Source organism: Pholis gunnellus (assembly GCF_910591455.1).
Source record: "Pholis gunnellus genome assembly, chromosome: 2".
NCBI classification, from domain to species: Eukaryota; Metazoa; Chordata; class Actinopteri; order Perciformes; family Pholidae; genus Pholis; species Pholis gunnellus.
In genome coordinates, this window is record NC_136536.1 from 7,432,318 (window position 1) to 7,459,013 (window position 26,696).

Genomic DNA, 26,696 nt, shown 5'->3' on the forward strand with positions numbered 1-26,696 from the left:
TTGCACTAAATGGAAATTCATGTAGGTGAAGGTAATCTTAACCACTCATTGTTCTGAATTATTTATTAATACTACATGGCTTATCGACATATCACATGTGGATGGATATCTACAAAACGGATGCACATGTAGTTAAATAAGAGATTGTGGGTTGTTTTCTGGTATTATGCAACATTTGCAATCGTAGCAAAATGGCTTCTGAGAAGAGTTTATATGCAAAGCAGCCTACATCTCATATAGATCTTGTAGTTATACTTCTCTTTATCGTGTGTGGTTATGTAATATAATATAAACCGTTTATTACTTTGAGCAAATTAATGGTTGAAACAGATGTTAAGTTATAGAAAAAGTACACAGAGACCAATTCACTGCAAGGACACTTTAATTTATCAGAAGCAATACATATTCACACCTCAATTCTCTATTCTTTCAGTACACATAATACATACACAAAGAAAAAAAAATGAAATCATTTGTTTTAAATGATATCAATAACTGCACCAACATATAAACTTCTTTTAGGCTTGAATTTATGTCATGGCAACTCATTCTCTCACCTTCAGTCAGATATAATTAGAAAAGAAAAAGAAGTCAACATTCCTTGTGGCCACCATCTCCTATCCCCGCCCCTCTTTTATATGTACAGACTTGGTGGCACTCACATGCACACACCTGAATACAGAATGGGAGTAGTTCATCCCATAGTTATGATAAGAAGCATATGTATAGAAGCCTATAATATGTACATTCAGATTTATACAGTACAATCTATTCAATAAGGGCAGGTGTAGTCATGCAAGACGAGTCATAAAAGGACACAATAAAAAGAAAAGGCTAGCCAACATATACTTATAAAATCTTCATCTGACATTCTTGACCATCTCCAAACCTCCTTAAAATCCTTTTGTTGAGGATCTTCAACTTTGCCATCTCTTTGAGTAGTTTGTGACATTGACTTCTGTACTTTGTCCTCATTCCCATTCCCATCATGACCCATTCAAATCAGATTATATGTAGTTTTCCCTTGGTAATCAATGGCACTGGAGGTAAATGACATCAGTGCTCATTACATCCTCAAAAATTGCAGTAGCAAAATGGGTAACACTTGCAGAAGGGGCAATACATTATGTACCTGTAGGCTATTTTACATTCTCGACTTGTTATGTTTTTAAACAAGAAGCCCTCAGAGGGATGCCTTGGCATCAGAAAATGTAACAGGAGATTTCTAAAAGTGGCAGAAGAGGGAGGATAAGAAGAAGGCCATTTCTGACTTAAGACATCACGTGTGCAAAACCACAAAACATCATGTAAAAGCGTGCTTCTTCAAAACATAAAAAAAAAACACAAAATGACGAAATCTGATGACTGTGAGGAAGTGAGTATAGATGCCCTTTATAATTATGAGGGAACGGCATCGTCTAAAAAGTTTTTTATTTTTTTCAATTTCCATATTCAAGCCTTTTTCCAATACGGTGCCTCATTAATATATATATAAAAAATTAAACATGAACTCAGATCCATTCTTTAAATTCAAGTTTTGTTAGTCACCCCATTTGAGAAAATATGCCCCCTGTTTGCTCACATCAAACAAAACAGAAAAGGAGGAACATTGTTTGTGTTCAAATCAATTTGAACAAAACCAAATCTCATTCATTTTTTTAACAACCAATAATACTTATTAAAAATATGAACTGTAATGATGCTATGGAAAAAATCACGCTTCAAATATTGGACCAGCCTCTGGTGGTTTTGGCAAACTGAGGGGATTTATATGTGCATATACTCTCTATAACCATGTACAAACATCTGCTGATATAATTAATCACTGATCAAAACAAATATTGTACAATATTCATCATACTCATAGCAGATATATTATAATATCGATAAAACAGCAAGAAGCTTCAGAAACATTCAAAATATATTATTGATTGTATCATTAATTTCCCATACCCCACAAGGAATGCATTATAAAGCCGGGGGGGCTCCTGTTGACATGTAAAAGACCATTAAGCAAAAGACTGTCAGGAAACCGTGCATTGGTTTTAGAAATTTAAGACAAAGCAACATATCTGAGGTCTTTAGAAAAAAAAAAGATGCCTGTCAGCAAAGCGGAACCTGCAAAAGTGGACAGACACATCGTGAAGCCAAGTAAATTATTGCAAAGTCAAGAGACATTTTTTTTGCAACTCTCTGCTGTTTTTAACGTCAAACTCCGCTGGAATGCATTTGGTGCTTTTGTCTTTATTTACATCCCCATGTAAGCAGCTGGATATATATATATGGTCTCTGTTTGTTTTTTTTCCAGTGTCACATTATCACATCTTGGTACTGTACATATAAATAGTCTCTTAGTGCCTCAACTGTACTTCAAACAATTAAAACTGAGGCAATATATCTAGATATAGATTTAGTTTCATCTTAAATTATATGGCTATAGACTTTTTTGATATTTTGTTTAGAGTGTTTATTCATTTGGATGTGTGTGTGTGTGTTTGTTTCTGCATGTGCAGGTTTCAAAGATGTATGCACTCTAGCTGTGCTCTGTGTTTCCACCTACATATGTGGGAAACGGAGGTGAAAGTAACAGAGACGAAGCAAACTGCGTTTCCTCTTGTCACTAGCGCTGCTGCTGTTACTTTCTGTCCTGGCAGACTTGGTCCTAGGCCTAGTTCTGCCAACCTCCTCCACTCTATAATCTGACCTCTGACCCCTGGGGCCCCACAACCTGCTCACACCACGGTGCTTATCCGGTTGATAGGCTTGGATTTGGAGCTGCCCCCTGTACCTGTCGCTCCAGCACCCGTCACCTGTGGCCCCTGCTGAGGCTGCCCGGGGTGGTGGGGGGGGAGAGGGGAGAGAGGTGTAAGAGGGGTAAGGGGGGACAAAGGGGGGGGTAAAGGGGAATGTGGTGGGGGAGGAGGGATAGAAGAAAGAAGAGGGTACTGGGGCTGATACGGGGCGGCGGACGTAGCGTGATGCGCATTGACGGAGGCGGACGGCAGGTTGTGGGGCAGAGTGCCGAATATGAAGTGTGTTTGATGGGTGGAGTGGCTGGCTGGGTGTGGTGTTAGCACGTGTCCGGGGTGGGTTTGGGAGTGTGCGTGTGGGTGCGGGTGCGGGTGGGAGTGAGACAAGGTTAGTGGAAGTTTGGTGCCAGGGACGCCGCCCCCTCTGATAGAGTGTGTAGGCTGTGCGTGGTACAGGGCAAACTGAGGGTTCTGGGAGTGTTGGGAGAGAGGTGAAAGGGGGGGGGGACATCCCACCACCATGTTGGCGTAACGAACCGGAAGCCCATGCTGGGAGAGCTGGGAGAGATGGCCCAGCTGTGGGTGCTGGACGTGTGTGGGGCCAAGCGGTGGACGACAGGGTAGCGGGCCTCTCTGTATAGAATGAGGGGGCATTCCTTGCAAAGGAGGCGGGACAGTTTGGACGTGGTAGCGATGGTGATGGTAGTAAGGTGGTGGGGGCTGCACGGTGCCCACGTGACAGTACTGTGCGTGCAGCGCCTGGATCTTGGAAGGTCCCCCATCCAACTGGCACAGCGATGATGGGGAGTGAGGAGGGGGACCTCCCGTAGTCGGTGGGGGTACAGGTGCGGGGTAGGGTGGCCCCGGTGGAATAAGGGGCCCTGGTGGTTTGGCACGTTTGCTGCCGAATAGGGAGCCCAGGAAGGAGCCGCTGTTGTTGTTGTTGCTGCTCCCCCCAGGCCCGCTCCCCGCTCCTGCTCTCTCTACACTGCTGGAGACTCCCCCAACTCCTGTCCCAGCAGTGGTGTGTTGCTGCCCCGGCCCACCCCCCACCCCCGATCCGGGGCTCAGGATGGGGCGGTGAGGCCGAAAGTCTTCTGTTGCGTAGCAGCCCGGCACCACGCCTGGCACTGTATAGCGCTGGTGAGGCTGTGGGCTGCTAATGATGGAACCCTGGGAGAATAAAGCATCATCATGTTTTAGAAACATCCCTGAAGCGTTGCACTAATGCCTCCGTTCCCACTTACATCATCACACACAGGACACCTTTGTATCTGGAGGTGAAGGACATGCTTGGGCAGGACTGAACACACACAGCCATGCAAAGGGTGTCAGTGCAGGTCAGACATGTGGACACATGCATGTACACACACACACACGCCATCTATATGCACACCGTACACAAACTGAGCGTGGTCGGGAAGATGAAGCACCGGTAAGGGGACGTGTTACAGGACAACATCTAGTCTTTGAGACTTACTTCCATGGTACTGTCCAGAGAACCAACACTGTTCCTGCGACCACGTTTCCCTGCACCCCACCAGGAAGAGTCAGGTTAGCAAAGAGCCAAAGATTGGAAAGTTTGCTCACATGTGTTTTGGCAAAAGATAGGAATTGCATAAGCTGTGTCTTAACGTCAGTGAGAAAGAGGAACAGTATGTAGCAGTGGATACAAAAGAAAATCATGTAAAAGCTGCGCTACCCAATTCAACCCAGTGGACAGGAAGGAAACGGAATTAAACGCCATCTCTGATGTGCTGTTGCCTCACCTGGATCCGATAGGTCCCTGAGAGATGAGCTGAGCGCCGTGCGTTTGAGACCCTCTCCCACGGAGCAGTTGTCATCAAAACTTGTCCTTCCCAGGGTGCCATTCACAACATCACCCTTCACACCTATGCCGCCAGTCAGCATGCTGGGCCGCATCACACCTTTCTGCTTCTCCAGCTCCGCTGTGAATAAACACAAAGCGCACAGGGGAATTTAAAATGAGAGGGAGACACGATGCAGAGAAGGATAAGCCATATAGCCATGCCATCCATTTCTTGATGTAGAAAGCTGTACAAATCATCATTCCCACGAAAGTGATAGTTCACAGTAATGACCAGCAGATGGGGTACTTACATTCCACTCTATATTTCTCCATCTCTTGCACTTCAGCAATACTCTCCCTGAGGTCGCTCACAAAGCGGGTGCGGTCTTGCTGACTCGGTGCCATAAAGATGATAAAAACCTTCCTCTCCCCACCCATGGCTGCTGAGGTCAGGCGGATACCATGTGGGTAGTCTATGAGATGCAAACACAGAAAAATAAAACACTTAAAGTGGCAGTTTTGAAGATTTTCATTTAAATAAATGTCTGTTAAGTCACCGTCTATCACCGGGGGAGGTAACACACCGGTGATAGAGATTATTGGATTGCGTATTGCAATATTCGAATATTATCGACTCCAGACTGCTACTGCGACAATTCCATAGTTTCCACTCAAATAGAGACGCAAAATCACCCAGCACTGAAATGTTAAGGATTGCCGCTTCAATAATAACAATCATAGAGGGAAATAAAGAATAGTTGAAATGTGCAAAAGGAAAAATGGGTTCTTACAAGAGTTCTGGAACATGTGCACTTGCATCTCCACCAAAGGGAACGATTGTCTGAAACTATAAGTCACTGAGGTTTTCTTCTTCTGGAAGATTTTGGTCACCTGATGGGATGGATAGATGGGAAATATTTTAGAGGGTCTTTCAAATTAAATAGATGTCTTATCTGCCATGTCTTAAAAAGTGATGAATGCGAGTCTTACCACCAGAAGGTCATTAAAGAGGAAAACCTCCCGTTGGTGCACCCCGGTCCTCTGCGGCCTGTTGGGGTCGGGGACCTCATAGAGCTGGCAGCAGCACACCAGCCTACGATGGGGGAGGGACAGCACCTATATAGAAAAATACAGTACAAATGAATAAACTTTTAACAAGTAATGGCAACATATTACAAAGCCCTGTATTTTGCTCACAGGCTTCTTGCCCACAATGACTCTCTCCACTGCTTGCACTTGGGACACGTGGTCATCGTTGGTCCGTAGCTCCCACTTCTGTATCCGCTGATAGATCCCAACCAGCAGGTCCCTGGGTATATCCTGACCATTGTCTACGCCTTGGGTGGAGACAGGGATAGGGAGGGTTTTAGGAAACGATGTTAATCGCAACTGCACTACACAAATCATAAAATTATAGTGTATCTGATGTAAAAAGTGTTGTGATTTTTATAGTTTTCACACACAATTGGCAACAAGATGTATTGTTAATAGTTCGTTTTTATTATTAAAAAGAGGAAAAAAGTTTTTTTCATGGCTGGACAGCGTATTGTTATTGCTATTAAAGAGCAAGGACCACACCAGACCGACCATGTTGTTTAATGCGCTGCTGCTGAGCAGTTGATCGGCTATCTAAGCCTGCAAATTGACATTAGCAGAGCACTTTTCCACAGTGAATGTGAGCGGGAACAACGACCGTTGCAGGAAAACTAAAGCGGGTTGTTGTTGTTCAGAGTCTGTGGTTCTTGTGTTGCGGAGCAGGCTGCTGTCTGGCTCAGTGTAACCGTCTGCTTGGCCTTTGATAGATCACTGACATTACTACTATATGCCAGATTTGATTGGCTTCATTAAAATAAGGTCCCCATCTACGCAGATGGATACCGACTCGGTCAAATCCATGCAAAATCTAAAAGGGCGCCATCATGAAAAGAATATATAATATAAATTTCTCCCTTTTGGTTTCTGATTTCTTCTAACAGGAGACACAGGACAAGTGGTTTACCGAGCAGATATGTACGTGGTGGGAAAAAAATCGATTTGATTTCATCTGGACAAACACTTCTTCTTACTAATCTAATGCATACCAACACCCATACAGACAACATTATAGAAAAAGGTCATTAAAACAGCCTAATATGTAAATCAAGCGTGTGAGTTATTTCTGTCCTGTAGCACCTCTCAAATTCTTGATGAAATCCTCTAGTTTCATCTTCCTCTCAGCCTTGACGTTGGGACTGTACATATCTGTGTTGAGGAGGATGATGGCGAAGGCTAAGATGAAGATGGTGTCTGGGTTCTGGAACTGCCGAACCAGCGTTGGATTACACACACAGTATCTCTGGCTGCATAAGAGACAGAAACAGCATGTTCAAACATTCACATTTTGATATCACAGCCATAGTTTTCAGTGTGTCTTTAGCCGACTATCACTCAGGCCTTTCTCTATTTTAAAACACACTGTATTCAACACATACAAACCTAAAAGCTTCTATGAGCCGTTCCACTTTCTGGGCTTCTCCTTGAACTTTGATCTGAGCCTGGAACTTCCTGAGAGCATCATCCAGGTCCATTCCTGAGAAGTCCATCTCATCCACCACGCAGCTGAAACACACACACAGCAGAGGTCACAGTCTAACCTCTCCTGGAACATTCATAATGGCACATATTATTACATGCCACGTCTGCGTGATCTGTGTTTGGACTAAACATTCATCTGAATCGTCAAGAAGAATCCCTGCTGATGACCTCTTCTGTACTCCCATACTCACTCTAAGACATCTTTGTTGAATTGTTTCTGTCGGTTTCCCAGGAACTCTCCAATCATCTGCCTGCTGAGTCCCTTCCTCTCCAGGATGAAGCGAGCGATCCCAACTGGAGTGTCCGATACGAAACCTCTCTCTATCAGGTACTGGATCCCTTTCTCTGGCTTCCTATCGTCAATGAAAAATAACTTTGAAAAACAACTTCGCCAGTTGTATTATCACCTTGAAAATGTTCTCTAATAGGCATTTTTGAGTATTAATACTACAAGCATCTTACTTGTTGAACAGGTTGAGACCAATGCGGTACTGGCGTCTCTGCACCACGTCGCTGTTGAAGGGCGGGGAGTCCCAGCTGTGGCGGCTTTCTCTCTGGTAGGTCTGCTTTCCCAGAGGTGGCAGAGGCTCCCGCAGGCTGTCCTGAGACGAGGAGCCGGAGCTGCAGTTGACCGTCTCGTTGGAGTTGGTGGTGGAGTTGAGCGAGTCGTTGTCCCCGTCCGAGCAGCACGGCTGCTCCAGACCGCCGGAAGGCAGAGCTGTGGAGGAGGAGGAGGACAGAGGGGTGGTGGGGGGCTGCTGGGGGGAGGACGACGACGACGGCGTGTCAGGGTACTGGTGGTGGTGGATAGGGTGGTGATGGTGGTGGTGGTGTGCCGCCACTTGGTGAGGGATGTGTGTGGGTATGGGTCTGGCGGGGGCCCGGGTCTGACCCTGGGCAGCTGCTGTGGAGGAAGGGCGGGTGCCTGTAGTGGGGGAGTGTTTGAGGGTTCCCTGAGGGGAGCAAGCCCCGACCCCAGGCTCCTGCTCGTAGACCAGCTGTCTGGTCAGAGAGCCACGATCTGAGCGGTCGCTCATGTCCACGGAGCTGTCACTCGGCGGCTCAATGGTGAGGAGAGGCAGATGTGCGCCTCTTAGACGATAGTCCCTGCACTCGGTGCACGGGGTGCTGCGCCGACTGTTACTGCTGCCCCCTCCCTCAGTGTCCCTGCTGTCCTCACGCCCTCCGACACCGCCACCGGGGCCCCAGTACTCTGTATCTGTGCTGCTGGGCGCCCGATCCAGGGACAGCGGGGACGACGGCATGCCATCATCCATGTAAAGGGTGACGTCACTGTAGGAGGTGGCGGTGCTGTCGCCATGCATACTGAGTCCCCCGCCAGCTCCCCTGGCTCGTTCTCCCAATCCTCTTTGGGAGGAGGGGTTGCTGCTGCTGCTCCACACGCACTCCCCAAAGTCTTCACTAAGGCCTCCACCCTCCCTGCTGCCCTCCTGGGAGTCATCGCGACCCGCGCGGCAGGTAAGGGCATCGTCTATGGAGTCAGCTAAGGACTTGACCTGCAGGGGACACAACGAGTTCAGCATCCCTCATGTCAGAAAGAAAGTTGTGACACATCTTAAACATAAAATTCAGCTTCCACAGCATGCTTTGAGGCTCTAAGGCTGGTGGTGCCAGGTATGCCTTACAGGATTTGTCAATTATTTTGCTTTGTCCTGAGTTTTTTAAAAAAAGTTTAGCTAATCTACTTTGTGCATTTCTTTTGGACACCGTGAAGACCTTTGAGACTTTCATGTCATAAAGAAGTTATAGCCTATAAAAACATGAACACGGTCACCTGTTTGGAGAAGGAGTCCTCTAAGTGCGTGTAGTCTCCCGGGCGGTCTGGGTCGGGGGAATGAGGAGGCCCTATGGCCACGTTGTGGGTGAAGCTCGTCTGCGTCTGGGCCTGCTGCTGAGGCTGTCGCTCATCGAAGGAATACTGCAGTCTCATGTTGGACAGGATGATGCGGCGCGTCATGCGGCTCTCTGACGCAGAGCTTCGGAGGCGCTCAAAGTTCTTGTTCATGCGATACTGTCTGAAGGCCGTCTGAATGGTCCTCGCTGCTCTGCGACTTACAAAGGAGCCACCGTACTTTCTCTCCAGCATCTCCACCTGGCAAAAGGTGGGAGAGAAGGAGAACACAGGTAACTGAAAGGAATCCATCATCTACATTAGGTTTGCTAGTGCTGGTGGCTTCTAGGAAACGCCAAAGAACACGAACATCCAGCATCGGTACCTTCTTATCCTGCAGATCCGTTGAGAGCTCATAGCTGTCTGAAAGGACCTTGCATCTCTTGTTCTCCTCCTCCTCTTGCTTGCGGAGGGCCAGGCTCGCAGGTTGGTGGCGTGATCGCAGTGCCCAGGCCAGGCTGGCTGAACTGGAGGCAGACACGCATGAAGGGTCCCTGGATCCGGCGGGTGCGCTGCTGGTTCTGCTGTCAGTGTAGCGCTCCGAGCCTCGCAGGTAAGGTTTCTGGCTGAATGGTGTCTGGATGTCTTTGTGAGCGCCCGTCTCTGGACACTGGGAGTCTCCTTCCACACTGCAGGAGAAAAGTGAGCAGGAGATTTTTACGCAGAGTCATAAGTAGCTTGACCAAATGTCACACCAAACATTTTAAAGTGCAAATTGAAGGATTGAGTAAGTTCAGCGTCGCTGAATTACAAAGAATAGAACTTAAGAGTTTACATATAAGGACTTACATGTAAAGTTTAGAGCGGCGAGGAGCTAACCATCTCTTGGTGGAACTCATGGTGAACTTGTGTCACTTGTAAATTCCTCTTATTTCAGCGGTGCCAAAGCCGCCAGAGATCTGACAACATTAACGATCTGCATTGTGAGTTGATGACCCAACAGGCATAAAGGTCTCTGCCCCCTCTATCTCCTTCCTTTATTGAGTCAAGAGGACGAGTTAATATACTACAACGTTGAGCCAAGCCTAGTCGTGCTGCCTTCGCCTGCTTCTCACTTTCTTGTTCCCTCTTTCAGTCTCTTGTCTGTCTCTCAGTGTATGCCTGACACACAACAGTGACAGCACGCCTAGGAGTCATCAGCCACTAAAGCACAGTCCTCCACTGCCACATACCAGCAACACCATACTGACAGGAAAGACCAGGTTGTTACACGTCACTTCAGCTCACCGTGAAATACGGTGAGACAAAACACGCGTCAAAGCACATCACCTCCCAGATTCACCATCACTCAGTCTGTCACACAGGTGTAAAAGCAAGCAGCTAAGATTTGCAAATCACAATTAAAGTGGAAACAATCCTATTTCCAGTCAGCAAAGCAATAAAACCCAAAAATGTTTCAGGATTCAATAAAGTCCAGAGAGCCTCCGGTGTCCTGTCGTGCACGTTTGCCCAGAAAGAAATCCACCCAAAGTCAATTTGTGAGTGTGCGTTTGGGAGGACAACTACAGTCGCGTGCTCCTGCCTACATTTCCTCCTTGTTTGAGCCACGCCCCCTTCTGTTAGCCGTCCCATAACAAGGCAGAGAGTGCAGAGCCAGGGTCAGGGATGTGTGGGAGCATTACATTCATCACATGGGAACTTGCATTGGGCTTTGTATCGCACATTAATGCAGATGACAAAAAGGGTAAAAATGAAATGGATGCCTGACTGTAACCATTTTGGGTTTGAGTGGGTCAGCTAATGTCCTCCCTCCCTCCCTCCCTCATTGTGTTGTTGCCTATTTCACCGGACTTCCTGTGTTAGTGTTTAGCCGGCTAAAAAAAGGACATGTAGAAAAAAAATCTTCTGATGAAAGAAGGGAATAACTTGTCGGTATTTCAATTTGTTAGTTTTGATCCTTTATGTGATGCTGAAACACAAACATACCACATGTCAGTGTACCTTTACCAAGACTCCTTGGAGTGGACGGAGGGGAAAATGTTGTACAATGAAAGGTATTTCAGCAGGACATCCTGTGCCTCCAAGCAACACATGACCGGGCTAAATTATTGTTGAGTCTAACAGCAGCACTGAGGACAACTCCATTTTGTTGCGTAACACAGAAGAGTCATGCAAAAGCCCAGTAGTAAAAAAAAGATACAATTCTGACATCTGCAGGAAAGCACATATAACAACAATTAAGTTGTAAAAAATCAACAGCAACAACACATATGTATATATACTGTTTGCAGGGAATTCATCATATTAACAATTGACTTTGCTTTGTTTCCATTTTGATTAATAATGAGCAACAAGTTATCGGGCACAACATTCATTTCCTCTTGAAAATGCATTTTTCTCTCTCTCTCTCTCTCTCTCTCTCTCTCTCTGTGCAGCATCGTTTATCATTCCTCCTCCTCTGCTCCTTAAATAGAGAAACTGAGAAGCGGGAGGGGGTTGCTTGGTGACGGTTGCTGCGGGACCTTTGTGGGCGGTGAGGCAGTTGTTAGGATGAGAAGCGTAGTTGCCATGGCAATGTGTTGACTGTTATCACCATTGAGGTGGGTGATGAAGACGACGCTCCACAGGTTGTGAATGACAGTCTGCATAATACTTCTTGTACACAGATAAAAGAACAGATTATATATGTGAGCCACGCAAGTACAGCGTTGTCTCAGCGTGTTGGTTCATTGAAAATGGAAGCCTGAGTTCATCTACTCTTTGTAGCTATTTGGGCTAAACTGTGAATAGAAAATGATGTCATCTTCAGAGCTGCTTGAAACTGCTCCTTTTAGGGAATGGAAACTAGCCTCTGTGCAGTGCCAACAGGTAACCACAAGCAGGGACTCCGCTTCACTGTAACTTCCTGTCATGCACATCAGCAGGAGCAGATGGTATTTTCATTCAACTGAGTCACAGAAACCTAGAATACATGCAACGCGACATTTGGGAGTCACAAGCCGGGTCTCATGAGTTTGTCTCTGAATATTCACAGCTGTTCCTTGGATTGATTTTATACCGCCATAATAATCCTTATAAACGCCTGCCGTCATCTGTTCACATACTGGCTCTAATACCTCTGAATAAATCAGTGGTTTTCATCTCCAGTCTATATGCATTTTTGAATTTCTTCCTCTGACTTTTAGGAGGAAGATCGTCGAGTTCAGAGATGCTTATTAAAACTCTCCAAGTTTGGTGAAATAATAAATAAATTCTCGATTGATTCCCCCCCCCCCCCCCCCCCTCATGCGAGGCCTCGCGACCCACCTCCAAGTGTGCATGCATTAAACAAGACTATTATTTACTTTTGCCCAGCGGCGATATGCGGTGAGAGGCGAGGTGAGGATGATATACGAGTAAAAAAGTTTGCTGTTTAAAACACGAGTGTGACCATATCGCAGCTGGCATCTGCACCTCATTACTTACGTAAGAAACCTTGTATTCCTGTTACAGTGCCAGAGAGAGGGGTTCTCTCCAGAGGCTCGCTCATAAAGACCAGCCCAGAGCTCCAATACCTCCAACCGTTTAATTGGAGCCGAGACAGATGGTTGAAATCTAATAAACAGGGAAGTTATCGCTGGCGGTGTTATGAGAATAAAAGACGAGGGCACGAATCGACGAGAAAAACTGAAAAGTGAGTGGAGTGTGTGAGGTACAATGTCAACTCCATGCAGTCCCCTGCCTCCTGTCCCTCGCTCATATAATATTGATGCACTGACGGTGCGTGTATGTGTGTGTATGAAAGAGCGGCAGTCGGTCTGGCTGTGCCATCGAACCCGCAGCAGGACAAGGAGACTGGGGGATTAACCTCTCATGCCGCCCGCCGCGGAGAGGCCAACAATTGCATCGATCGGTCTGTTGACTCATTTCCACTTGGGCACTGACTCAGAGCAGCTATCTCATATCCGGTCTAATCTCTTTATCTACCAGCTTTTGTGTCAATTTTGCCATTTGTTCCCAAACTTTATCGGCCAATATAAGAAGCCCCATACGACACAAACGTGGACTGTGAATAAATAATGGAGCAGAAGGCCCGACAGCGAGATCTATGCTAACTACTTTGGCGATGTGACAATATTGACCATCAGGGTCAAGACTTAAAAGAGATTAAAACAAAGACAAAAAAAAACAGTGTTAGTGATGTTTCTCACCATGAAAATATATCTACTCCCGGAAAACAATCTGTGTTCTCTTTGTCACATGTGATCCCATTCTTTCAAATGGCCAAACTGAAAGGAAACAATCAAATCATTCATGGGTCTGATCGGCGCATTCCTCCACCGCCAACACTCTTCTGCCACTTCACTGTCTCAAGCTGTGAGCTTCCCATCACACACACACACACACACACACACACACATGGACAAACTTCACTTCTTTCTGTGACCCTCCAGTTCAAAGCTCAAACATGGCTTCTCTGGATTTGTCGGTGGACGACGGCACTCCATGTTGAATCCAGTTAGTGGATTAAGAGATAAAAAGTCCTTGTACACCTGTATTGTTTGCAGGGCTGCAGAGCTAATGTATCTGACAATCAGCAGTGTTTTGTAAGCACATTCTTATCAGATAATCTCTGGCACACGAAGGAAGAAAGAATGAAGAGATAAGTCTTATATAAACAGGCGGGTACACAAAGTGATGTACACTTCATAAGAAAATGACTTATACTTTCTCAGTGATAAGAGCCACACTATTCAGACTGGTTCCAATGCATTACTTTGACCTTTTTGTGATAGATTCACTTCCAGCTTTTGTACAGCTGATTTGGCCTTATGCTCACGTATCAAACTGCTGACTGCAGACTTGCATTGTAGTTGACAAATCCTCCTATTCAAACTAAGGAAGCAGTTATGCTCTACTTGTGTACGTTTGTACATTCATCTGAGCGCTCAACAGACACTATTTTATCTTTTAAATTACATATCAAAAATAAGTTTACCTCCCTTATTACTGTCTGTGATGATTCAGTTGCATTCGACCTATGCTCAGCACACAGACTGGCGATCTACAGCACAAACCACATATCACAGGCACTACATCACTGCAGCGTGGGCCACCAAACAAACACAGCAGTGTAGCAAGCACCGTCATCTGTCGCCGGTGCCAAACTAACTGCTCTTTTGTGACAGTTTTACAAGTGAAATAAAAGTGGGAGAAAAAAAAGCTGATTTCTTACCATGCTGCTACTGTCAGAGAAAGGTCCCACACTAACTGGAGAAGCGTAATAACGAAACACAAACACACCCTCTCTCTCTCTCTCTCTCTCTTTGTGACTCTCTCACTCTCTTGCACTCTTTCATACACACACACGCACACTTTCACATTGGCTCTTGTTCGCCCAAAGCTGTACAGGCTACATTCTTGACAGTCTTTTGACAGCTACGAACTTCCCTCTGCCAGCTTTTTCCCTCCACCCTCCCCGCACCATGATCACTGACACATGCACAGTCACTTTTATTACACAACACCCCCCCCCCCACACAAAGAAATAACATGTCACAGCAACAGGAATAGACAAAGAGACACACAGAAGAAGTGCATTCATTTATTGAAAAAAAGAGGATCGAGAAATATAAGAAACGTTTGGTGTTTTATCTTTTGCTTGTGGTTAACCTCGAAACTGTTTTTTCTGCAATATCAAATATTAACAAGTCTTATAAACTCTAGTTGTAAGTCAATTATGCTTTTTGTGGTTCGGTGGTTCATATTGCTGGAGACACAGTCAATAAATGTCCTGAGAAACAACGAGTACAAAAGGTTTTGTGATTTACTTTGGAATTACATATCACACACACACACACACACACACTTCTACATTGAGAGAGTTGAAGCACTTTTGGCTAAAAACAAATAGCAATACGCTATTAAAAAAAGGGGGTACATACTGTGTGTTATGCGGGGGAAAGCAAGTTATGCGCACCAAACAACCAATACATAAATGGAAATAGAATTTTTTATAATCAATTTGGGCGTGTGGACGAATGTGTGGTGCTCGAGGTGGAGATGAGTCAGGCGGGTGTGTACGAGCAAACATTCCAGCGTGGCGGAAACACAGAGCAATTACAGCAACAATTATTTAAATTCTATTTTAAAAGACAGACATGAAGTGTCCTCAGGAACGAGAGTTTTTTTTTATTTTGCTCAAGAATTAAACCAACAAGATGAAGCTCTTCATGAATAAACATGATTGTAGATGAGACAGTAATTATCAGACGTGTAGGAACAATCAAATTAACATGTCATACAAACTGCACACAGCTAATGTCTTTACATCACACAGGAGGCTAGCTTCTATGGCATTGCATAACGGGGTGGTGACAGGAATTTAAAGATATTTGCGAGGATAAGAATTGGTGACTACTGAGCACACCCGAACTGACATGACTCAACTAGTGGTTTTTGAGATAAGCATGAGAGCGACGGTAATGAGCAGACGATGGTGATGCGTCCCGACAGCTTGTTATGGCTGCAAGAAAAGAAACAAACTGCCAAGAATACAGAGAGAAGACAACATCGAGATTCCTTAAAATGGTAATTAATGCACAAACCAGATGATACATGAATAAACCAACGATTAGCACAACTGTCACAAAGACTACACGTTGCATGCATTTCTATCACGTCCCGCTAAAATGCAGCGAGACTTCGGGTACACAGTGAGGTCTCTCCGTTTTTTTTCTGGCAGCATTAAACTGTGATAGTCTTTTCACAGGTAAACGGGCGAGCGATTGTGGCGCGGTCAGTCGCACCTCGGCTCAGCGAGAGGACGGGCTGCTGCAGCCTGAGGCAGAGCAACAGAACTGATGGGAACCCTCATCCTCACCCTCCTCTCTTGGAAAGCAACGCGGGACAAGAGACACAACACAGAAAGGAACACCAGGAAAGGCAGACGGACAAGACAGAGGGAGAGAGAGAAGGAAAGAGGACAGAGTGAAAAACAAGCAGAGACATCTAAAAAAAAAAAGAAGACAGAAAGCAGAAAGCAAAAACAGCTGGGAACTAGAAAAGCCTAAAGCAGGCTGCACTTTTTTTTTTTTAGCTAAAACAGTGACAAAACTGGCATCTTTATTCAAAAGCATGGTGTTTACCATACACCGAATGTGTGCACATCACAGCTGTCTAACGCCATTAGGTGGCAGTGTTGGAGCGTCATGCGCTGATGTGTCTGAGAAACGGCATCAGGTGGGGGATAAATGAGGGGAAGGAGAGAAAAGATTGTGAGAATTCGCCAGGTTCACTTGTGACTCAGTCCACCTCGGTCTTGCAGCTTATTGAAGACGTCTGCGATCATGCTGCTCTCTGTGAAGCAGCTATGTGTTTTTCAAGCCTAGCTATTAGTCACACCTGGGAGTGGGGGGGGGGGGGGTAGAAAGGTAGAAGCAGGAAAGGATGAAATGTACAGAAAGTGATGGTGACTGCGTGAGAGAACTGGAGGTTGCTCTAGGTGAATTGCAAGGCGTCCAATGGTTACTGTGCCGTACTCACTGTACTCAGGCCCTGCGGTGGCCCTTACCTGTCCTCCCGCTGTGAGCTTTTTTCAGTGGAGGGGCAGCAGTACTGATGGAGACTCACGAAGCTGTGAACAGTCAGACTGGTGGGGAACAGAGCGGCGTGGGCGGCGGCGCCGCCCGCCACCGTGGTGGGAGTGGTGGGAGCCGAGACGGGCTGCCCTGAGATAGGCAGCGGCCGGACACTTGACAGGAAGGACCAGAGACGGACGACACGCAAATAGAGACATGGAGAAAGCAGAGACACACAAACAGTCAGCGGCAAAGCAGAAAGAGAGAGAGAGGGAGAGGGAGGGAGGGAGGGAGAGAGAGAGAGAGCACTGATTTGAAGCTGCACATTGATAGTGACAAATCATACAGCGTTAATGGTAGTACAATGAAGAACACATTTAAAAAGAGAAGCAGATGTGTGACAGAGTCTGACGACAGCGAGGTGACTAACATCTTCCAGAGACACACCGTCACAAACACCACAGGTTTAGTTGAAATCAACCCCATGGCAGATATTACAGGTGTCTTGTAGGATGGAGAGTAGAGTGGAAGGTTTAAGAGCGAACCGTACATAAATGCTCAGAGCCAGAGAGTTCTTAAACGAGAAACTTCCAACCACTCTGAGAGATTATATAACAGCTCCATACCGGTCTACAGCAGGGTTCATCGAAACCACTTTCTATAATGCATGCAAAAGTGCACATATAACACAAAAGCCTCTCTGCTAGCCCTCTAACTCCGGCAGGAATTAGAGACGCTCCAACTGCAGCTGAAGAGTGAGCAGTGGTTGGGATTGGCATGCAAATGGCTGGTTTCTCACTGGGGCCAGCTGCTGTCAAGGACACGCAGTCGTCGTCATTTTGGCACGGAGACACTCAGAGGCTAGACGCAGCAGCAGAGAGAGCGAGACAGGAAGTGACTGAAACACTGAAGCAGGTCATTGTAGTGAAGCAGCTTGTTTCATGACCAGCTGCGGAAGATGGGAACTGAATTTCAGAATGTGTTATTCACTTGAAAAACAATGGTTGGATAAGAAACCTAAATGTTCTCATTGTCAATGAAAAGACAAACCAACAAAGTGTTGCCTTCATAGCCAGAGTTTCATGTAGCTCTTTTTTTGTCTGTGTGCCATAGAGCTCTATTGTTGTCCAAGAGCTATTAAAAGCGAATCAATTAGACTCACTGTTCCACTGGGTGACATGTTGCTTCATCACCATGAACACGGGCACTATGGTTTATTTTCAGTCAAACCTACATACACCCTCCTGCTCATTTAAATACTCACTAAACGCCCCAAATCCGCAGCTGAAAATAGTCCCCAACAAATAGAGTTTATATTCCTGTTTGAGAGACGTCTGCTAAAAACTACAGTGCTCACTGTCCACGACCTGCTTAGCACTGAACAGCAGACAAACACATTACAGACCAGCTGGTGAACAAAGTGGATCATTTAGCAGCTATGGAGACATATTTCTCTCAGGAGTGTGCAGAGCTAAAAAGAGAGATAGAATATTGGACTTACATTCATCCGCTGGACAGAGACACGACTCCAAATGAATGATAATGTTGCTTTGTAACTACTGGGTGCGTAAATAAGCAACCGTTTGCTAACAAATTCACCGTCTCTACCTAAAGGTCAAGTCAGCATTGTGTAGTAATTGCAGGTTCAAAAAAACAAATGGGCTCAGGCCTGAGAGCCACTGACAGGGAAGTTGGAAATATTGAGAGAAAGACTTAACACACTGTTGTTTTTGACCTTTTAATGGGATTTGCTAAAAATCCCAAAAGCACAGAACATCACCAGCCTTATCCTTTAATCCTACTGTTCATAAACTGAAATACACTTCATGTTTGACTGGATCGACTCAAAGGAGACACAAGTCTGGCACACGAAACGGAGCTGTTAGTTCAAGGATTTCTAAACAGAGGGGAACGAGAGAGGTAAGAACGAGAGAGGTAAGAATGAGAGCGTTTAAGGATGTGCACGTTAGCTTAGTGCAAATGATGAAAAAGTTCAGATTCGATGAGAACAAGCTGTCAGCGGCTACTGAAACTGCAGAGTGTGGAACAGGAGCGCCTCGTTCATTCCTATTTATAAAGATTACATGGAGGTTACAAGTCAGCTCCTTGAGAAGGTTCAGACTTAATTCACAAGCACAAGATGTGAGCCGTGCGTTGTTAATTTCTCCGGAACGAGATCTTCCGAAACAACTGAACCCGTTGACCCGTTCAGCTTTGGACGGAGATGTGAAGAGAGGCAGAGGTGCTGCTGTGCGAGCCGTGTGCTTGTACACACCGTGAGGTCTCGCACTGCCAAGATTTGTATTTTACAAGCGGTAACTATAGCATCCCCCAGTGTAGCGAGTGTCGACGCGCTCATCTAGGATCTGACTTCATGAGCAGTTATGCCTGAATCCATGATTGCCAGAATTTTTTTTTTTTGAAACAGACACAATCGCCCTCCTCCATCTTCTACACCTCCATAGAATAACAAAGCACACATACTACCCACGCACACACTCTTAGTATGTGTACATCTCTCTCTGTCATTAGCCGACGCGCACCAGATAACAAAGATGAGAATCGACACAGGTCAGTGGGTGTTTGTGATGCTAGTGTGCAGAGACGACACGGGAAGTCAAGGCTAAAGGAAAAAAGTGGTACATGGGGGGAACGCGTGAGGTGGCGTGTATTCAACGCAGTGAAGTTGACACGGGCTGGAGGCAGGAAGCGGAGTGGGAGGAGAGCGAGCTACGCGAGAGTGGGAGAGGTTGGATACAGGAGGAGGGCAAGGGTGAAAATAATCAAGAGGGGAGGAACGCAGGGAAGGAGGACAGAGCGGTGAGGAGGAACGTGAATTGGAAATAGGATGGTGTGGAATGGTGGCTGCTGCTGGATTCAGTGTTTCCTCGAACCTGTGTGTGCAGTGGCATGGGGGTGTCAGCGCGTAGGAGAGACTATGTATAGATGAGCGAGGAGAGTGAGAGCACGCTGCGATCGCAGGAAGACATCACCTGCGCTGTGGTGGCAGCTTTTTTGTTGTTGTTCTTACACACACACAACAACTGTTTCGTGAAGAAGCCCGCGGGCCAGAGAGCACGTCCATTTTGCATCCACGTGGCTTTTCTGGGGGTTTAACTTGAACACATGTCCGTCCAAATTCAGATTGTACTTTTACATTTTTGTCTATTGTCTATGAAATAAGAGTGTGGGAGCACACTGCGTCATCCCACCTCCAGCGCGTGACCCTGCCTGACAGAGACGTTTGATAACCACACACGCTGCGTTGTAGCCTAAAGTTAAGTGTGTGTTTTAACCACACACACACACACACACACACACACACCTCTCATTCCCTTCCACCAGTTCTTCCACAACCAACTGCTTTTGCTGCGAGCTTGAATCTCCTACTGCTTGGCAACAGTGCGGACTGCCCGTGTGGGCGTCTTGGCGTTGAGTGCCAGGCGAAAGCACTGACAAGGAGGGGCACGGTTACAGTTACGACTCATCTACGGGCACCAGGCACCTGCTGGGCCCTGTGAGTTTGTGTGCACGTGTGTGTGTGTGTGTGTGTGTGAGACAGAGAGAGAGAGTGCTTGTGTATAGGTGTGTTTGATTTTTAACCGGATATGATTCATCCAATGAAGGACCATTTGAGTTCCTTTAAATGTGATGTGGGAGACACAGAGGGACTAATTCAAGAAAATGAGATTCCTGCAGATCACCAAAAAGGGATACTCTGTAAAGTCTGGAGCAGATCTCGGTCATAAGGCGTGACTAATTGTCCCGAGGTTGCCGGGCCAGAGGAGCCCCGTCCCATCTTTTTCAATGAAAGAGAGCCAGTAACACGTGATGAATAAAGCGTCGCAGCGTTCATCTGTCTTCAACATCCATTCCCACCGAGCCGCCATTCAATCCCGCTTCTGTCTTTCACCCCGCTCCATGCTCCCACTCCTACCCTCTCCTCTCTCTCTCCATCTCTCTATTCTGTGTCTCTCGCCCACAGAGTTCTTCACAGAAGAGCTCACAGGCGTTCCCACGGTAACCAGTCTCCCTGTTCTGCTCCACAGAACGTGCAGCACGAGAGTGTTTGACAAACATCCCTCCTTCAGAAGGGCCACTTATCGGCATGTGAACCCCGGAAAGACAATGAATATAAAGTCACAGCAACAGCTGGGAGAAGACTGTTCCGAGAGGCACCTGTGTCGATCAAACGCCGGCACTGACGGACTCCGACGGGCAGGAGGCGCAGCGATCGGTCCTCGTCGCTAATAACAAAGCAAGGCCGCTAATCTCTGCGCCAATTTACCGCGGCTGCTGTAAGACCCTACACAGCTGCCGCGTAAAACGAAGCAAAAGACTTTGACAAAAGAGAAGGGGAAAGGGGGAGGAGGTTGTGTCAGGATCACGATGTTTAGCCCCCACCCCAGCCTCCTCCTCCTCCTCCTCTTCACCTCCCACCACTGGATAGGTGAGGTATGTTGAAGGTGGAAGGGATGGAGGGAGAACGGGAGGCCGGAAATGTAATATTGGAACTTGCCTCGAGGAGAGTTTTACAGTTTCCACAGCAACTACATCTCTCACGGCTCTGTGTGAAACACTGTACACCACAGGTATCCACTTGTCTCCTTACCATTGACAGGGAAGACTGATGTAATGGTTTGGACCATGCCATTGCCAAAGACTTGGTGAAAAAATTAATAAAAGGATCAATTAGCAGAATTTCTTCCACTGTTTATTCAACATTCATATCTGCAGTACACCTTTGAGCCACATGAGGGAGACTGATCGTTTGTATTGTTCTGATAATTATAGTGAACTTCTAACATTGAATCTATTATGTATGTAACATGTGTATGTTTTCAACAACACATGCATAAAACAAAGTTTATAAAACGTACATCTTAGCTTACCGACTAATGTAAGGTGATGCGGCGACAGCAGTAAAGACGGTCAGGAATGTTCATTTACGCACAAATTCGCTCTTCTTACCAGTTAGAGGCTTATTGTGAAGTGGGTCGCGATGGTTTGTCACTTTTTAAAATTGAATTGAATTAAATTTCTCCAGAAAATATGTTTGTTAAACACTGGTACAAACGGTATTGACGGAGGGTGAATAAGAATGGACGAGGTCAGGAGTATAACAATATGCAGCCTGAGACTCTTAAGTTCCCATGTTGGTGGTAAAGCACGAGTTTCTATTCTCACATGGACCGTCTGTCTGTCTGTCTGTCTGTCTGTCTGTCTGTCTGTCTGTCTGTCTGCTCACGCGATATTTGCCGCTTCTGTTGCCACATCTAGTCTTTTCTGTACAATTAAACTGTACAAGGCAGGATATGCAGCCAAGAAACAGTTCAAAATAGATCCGAATCTGAATCTGAATCAGCTTTATTGTTTATTGGCAAAGTATGTGTACACATTAATAGATATCATCTGAAACAAGGACAACAAGGGTAAAACTTAAACATGAAATACATACACACACACGTGTATATACGTGTGTGTGTATATATATGTATGATATGATGTGATGTGTTAAAAACCGGTTTGTATTTAATCTTTAAAAATGAATAATTGAACCAGTAGAATGGTTTCAGGCATAAGATATCAGATGAAACCTGACAGCACCGTGACACATCAAATCCAACTGTGAAGCCTGTCAATCCTTCTGCCTTCACGTGTAATATGCATGCTAATACAAATATATTATTAATATATTAAGTGTAAAATCCTGAGTGCCTCATTGTGATGAATATGACCTTCTGCAGAAAGAGCAAGGGCCATTGGTCAGTCCTCTCTCACTTCACAACTGATACTTGAGAATATGTATCTTCCTGAATCCCGAGTAACATGTGACTAAATATAAATGACAAAACATTTTTTTTCTCCCTTTGCACACACTGTATGAAGCCATGAACACGCACTGCACTCGAGAAGGCAAAGAAACACCACCCACGTACACTTGCCTCCCACACACACACATCCATCACTTACATCTAGCTACACTGCATCACAGTGATCATCAGAACTGTTAGCAATATGCTAAATCTGGCCAGAATTAAACACCGTTTAATCCACTACGTATCTCCTGATAGAGATTATAAAGGAGCGCGAGACTGGGCTTTTGAGAAAATGGCAGCTGCAGCTTCACTATATTTCTTTCGAGAAAGTCATGCTGAGTCCAGAGAGGATAAATTACCTCCCATCACATCACACAGACTGTTCGGAGCAGGTCAGTACAGCTGAGCTTACCCACACATTCGCCCGGGGCCAGTTCATTTCTCCAAGCTGCATCTGCGCTATCTCAGCTACTATACGATGTAGAAAAACGCAAGTCAAAATCCACATACGTTGGGAGCTCTTTATTAGCGTAGAGAAAGAATATTTTGATTAACCCAATCAGGGACAAAACTGTGCTTCAGTCACTAGAGCAGGAATAAGAGCGGGTGAGCAGAGAAGGGGAAGAGAAAGAGAATAGCACAAAAGTAATTTCTGCAGCTTCTCTGAGTCATATCTGCAGCAGTGGGAAACAGAAGCAGCGAGGGGGAGAGCGTGAGTGTGTGTACGTGGGTATGTGAGAGAGAGAGTTTTAAAAAGAGAGACAGGAAGAGAGAGAGAGGGGGGGGGGGGGATGGGGGTTGTAAAGGGGATGGGGTTATGTGTAGTCGAGCTACACATAATGAGGCTCCTTCTGAAACAAAAGTCCATTACCGTTCTCCATATTGCCTGAATTAATGTCAATTTCCCAGAGAGGGGTACAGCCCATGCCCACAATGCCCCGAGCTGAGAGGGAGATGGATGGAATAAAGAGACGGGGCGGGAACACAAGCACCTTCACGGGGCTCTTTGGAGCCTCTGAACAACTCCTCAATGTGACAGCGAGAGCCAAGTGAAGAATGGAAAAGATAGCTCGGGTCCTCTTTTTCTTCTTTTTTTTATGCCTTTTACGTAATAATACCGCTCTGAGTATCGCCACCACTGGGGCTGTCGCCGAGACCTCTAGCTTGCCATGAGGACAGCTGCACGCAGCGCACACTGAAGGATGCGACCTCTCAGAGAGGACTGTCACATCACTGTAACATGACGGCTGCAGGGTCACATTAGCGGTCTATTAATGGACATCCCAGGTGATGTCCTACAGTGCACGCGTACATACACACTCACCAAAAAATAGATAACACAAAAGACACACCAAAGACACTTATATACGCACAGCAGTAATTATCACCCTTGGGCCAGTGGTAATTACACTCTGGTCACACTAATTAATCTCTCATGCACTCTGTGTGTACTCGCCAGCCTCTTTCACACATGTTTGTACCAGCACATACATTATACACACACACACACACACACAGGCTCATCCGAAACACACTTGAGTGACCTCTCCCAAAATAACAACAACAAAAAAGCATCTGCCGTGCTCACAGCGAATCGTGGCAATGCCCTCCAACCTGCTGCTTCTTGGAGGAGGGACTTGATGATCAAAAATGATTCCTCCCCGAGGCCTCAGACTCGCATTGTTCACGCGACCATTAACGGGAGGAGAGGAAGGAAACAGGGTTGCATTCGGGACAGCTGTTTTGCAACGTGTGCCGCTGGGAGAAAGGAGAGGAGCGGAGTGACTTTGTTTTGATGCAGTCAGTGCACGCATGGGCTGAACAAAATGGGGACAGTTTATTCAGTTTCTGCGTCCGAAATTAAAGTCGTGGGTTATGTGAGGAACAGAGAGCGCAGGGCAGAGATGAGGAATCCTGCTGGAGGATCAAAAACTAATTGGACAAAAACAAAGGCAGCTCTGGGAGCCTTGCCCTCTCCGGCCCCGACTCCCCTCTCCTCCCTCTCTCTCTCTCTCTCTCTCTCTCTCTCTCTCTCTCTCCAACCCACCCTGTTGGCAGATGGAGAATCAGTGTGTGTGTTCCACCATTTCTCTTTTAGACTGAGGCACACTGAGTAAGGTCACCCAGTCACTTTCCTCACCCTTGTCACCCCCCCCGTCCCCGTCCCCGTCCCCGTCCCTCTCCCACATCTTCCTTATGTCTCCTCCTCTGATCTGAGCCATATTTAGAGCGTCGCGGCCGCTGACGGTGACGAATTTGGTGTTCGAATCGGATCCGCAATCAAGAGGAGAGGGTTCTGTCGCTGACCTAAGCTAATAGGCCAGTTTGGGTTTCGGCTGAGTCACAGCCAGACAGGGACAATATGGCTCTGCTGTGCGGGTGACTGTTTATTAAATGTGGCACTTCATATGAGACGCTTGTCTGAGCCTGGATCCAAAGCCATGCAACAACCGCTACGGGCAATTAACAAGGAGGGGGGAGGGATCAGCAAGATCTTCTACATTCACAATTCATCACTGCATTTAACACCTACATAAATAACTAATATGTGCTTCTGTGTAATGACTAAGTCCTCCCCAGGGATGGTGGGAGGGGGGCCGGGGAGGCAGACAGCGGAGGAAAAGACAACTGTGATCGATAAGGGATTTGAAGTCTGAATTAATCACTGACAAGACGATTGGGGCCATAAGCAAACAGATAGTGCGAGAAATCCAGTGATAATTGCTGAGATTACTTGTAGAGAGATGCTATAATACTGCTATATGCATATATGCGAGAAGGACCAATGGTTTCTGTCGCTGCGACTGCAACAATATACTTCACTGTGTACTTTTTTTTTTTCTCGCATGAATTGCTGCCTACTCACAAAGCCTAATGCTTCCTGAACAAAAGCCGACTATATCGGTGCGTGTGCGTGGTTAAGTAAAAGCGAGGACAGATGCACTTGCTGTTTGCCAAAGCTTGTGTTTGCAGCACTCTAACTTCAGGTCAGCCTTGAGTTTGGGGAGGGGGGGTGATATCTCTCTTAAAACCAGCTAGCCTATACAGTTCAGAGTGAAGAGGAAAAGAAAAACACACTTTTAGAAAGCAGTGGGCGGTTATTTAGTACGTAAAGGGCTTCACTGGTCCAGAAAGTTCAGATCACCGTAAAAAAGACCCAGAACCCTCCAACCTGGACTGGAGTGTTCCTCACCGTATACTACTATGAGACTCCTACGCACCTCATAATGCGCTGTGATCATTACACTAATCAAACCCTCTGCAGGCAAGAAATCACTCACACACACACACACACACCGTGAAATGGACACCATGAGCACATATCACTCTACCCATAATCCTCCAGCGCTCTGCATAATTCCTCATGGTGGCGTATTAAAAAGAAAACCTTCTTAGGTTTAGACCCATTACTGTGAGGATTATCTCTGATGACTAGAAAAGGCTGCGGCTTCATTTCGTGGGCTTAGGTTGTACGTGTTACACATGCGTCACACATTGGATGGTCATCCCTACAATTTAAAGCAACCAGGACAAGACTGATGACTTTCCTTTCAGATGACACTGAAGCCACGCTCACCGTTCATCGGTGGGAGATCAAACGGATAGAGAAGGCCTCTGTGTTTAGAAAATAACTTACTTTCTCCGTATGGTGGAGCTGGTGTTGGTGTCCGTGCTGTCGGTGCGTTCAAGCCGGTCTCGCTCGGTGGTTGAGGAGCTGCAGGAGAGACCTCGGGTCAGCTTGGTGTGGGTCCTCCTCCCCCTGCTGGGTCCTGGAGTCGTGGCCGCCGCAGCAGTCGCCTGAGCCGCCGAGGTGCTACCGTTCCCGCTGCCTCCACTGCCATGATGGAGGGGGAGGGACAGAGGCTGGCTGTGGTTGTGGTTCTGCTCGGGAGTGTCCGAACCCGGCGTCCGTGGGCTGCGATCCTGCCTCAGATCCTGGTTCTCCTGGCTGACCCGGTCCAGCTGGCCCTCCAGCTCCTCGATGCGCCGGCGTTGGGTCTCCAGGAGCTTGGCCTGGCTCTCGATGATGTTGTTGAGCTCCAGGAGGTACTCCACTGCCCGGTTGGGGCTCTCCGGGCTGGTCTCCATGGTGGGAGCCCTGCCTCTGGGGGTATGACCACCACTGGCCACCACCACAGTTTCGACCCCGTGGGGGCCGAGATCCACCCCCCCCACCAGCCCTGATGAGTGGGGGGGAGGGAGGGACCAACGAAGGCTCAAGTGAAGATTAACTAATGGCTTCAGGTGTTCAGAAACAGAAAGTCACAGAGATTAAGAGGTTGAGGATTTCAGAATGACTACATATCCCCAAATCCGAGGGCAAAAATGAGC

At 46.5% G+C, this 26,696-nt stretch overlaps 1 protein-coding gene across 1 annotated transcript; it reads right to left on the reverse strand.

Moving 5' to 3' along the window:
• Positions 1-364: 364 nt before the first annotated feature.
• iqsec2b (IQ motif and Sec7 domain ArfGEF 2b) lies at positions 365-26,453 on the reverse strand (the record flags this gene model as incomplete). The annotated part of the gene is given in 15 exon segments (XM_079176548.1): positions 365-2,909; positions 2,912-3,923; positions 4,231-4,280; positions 4,520-4,699; positions 4,872-5,033; positions 5,352-5,451; positions 5,551-5,676; positions 5,758-5,897; positions 6,733-6,899; positions 7,036-7,158; positions 7,326-7,487; positions 7,597-8,651; positions 8,930-9,247; positions 9,372-9,675; positions 26,002-26,453. Coding segments are annotated over 15 exon segments (4,704 nt in total). The 3' UTR covers positions 365-2,556.
• Between the last annotated feature and the right edge of the window lie 243 nt (positions 26,454-26,696).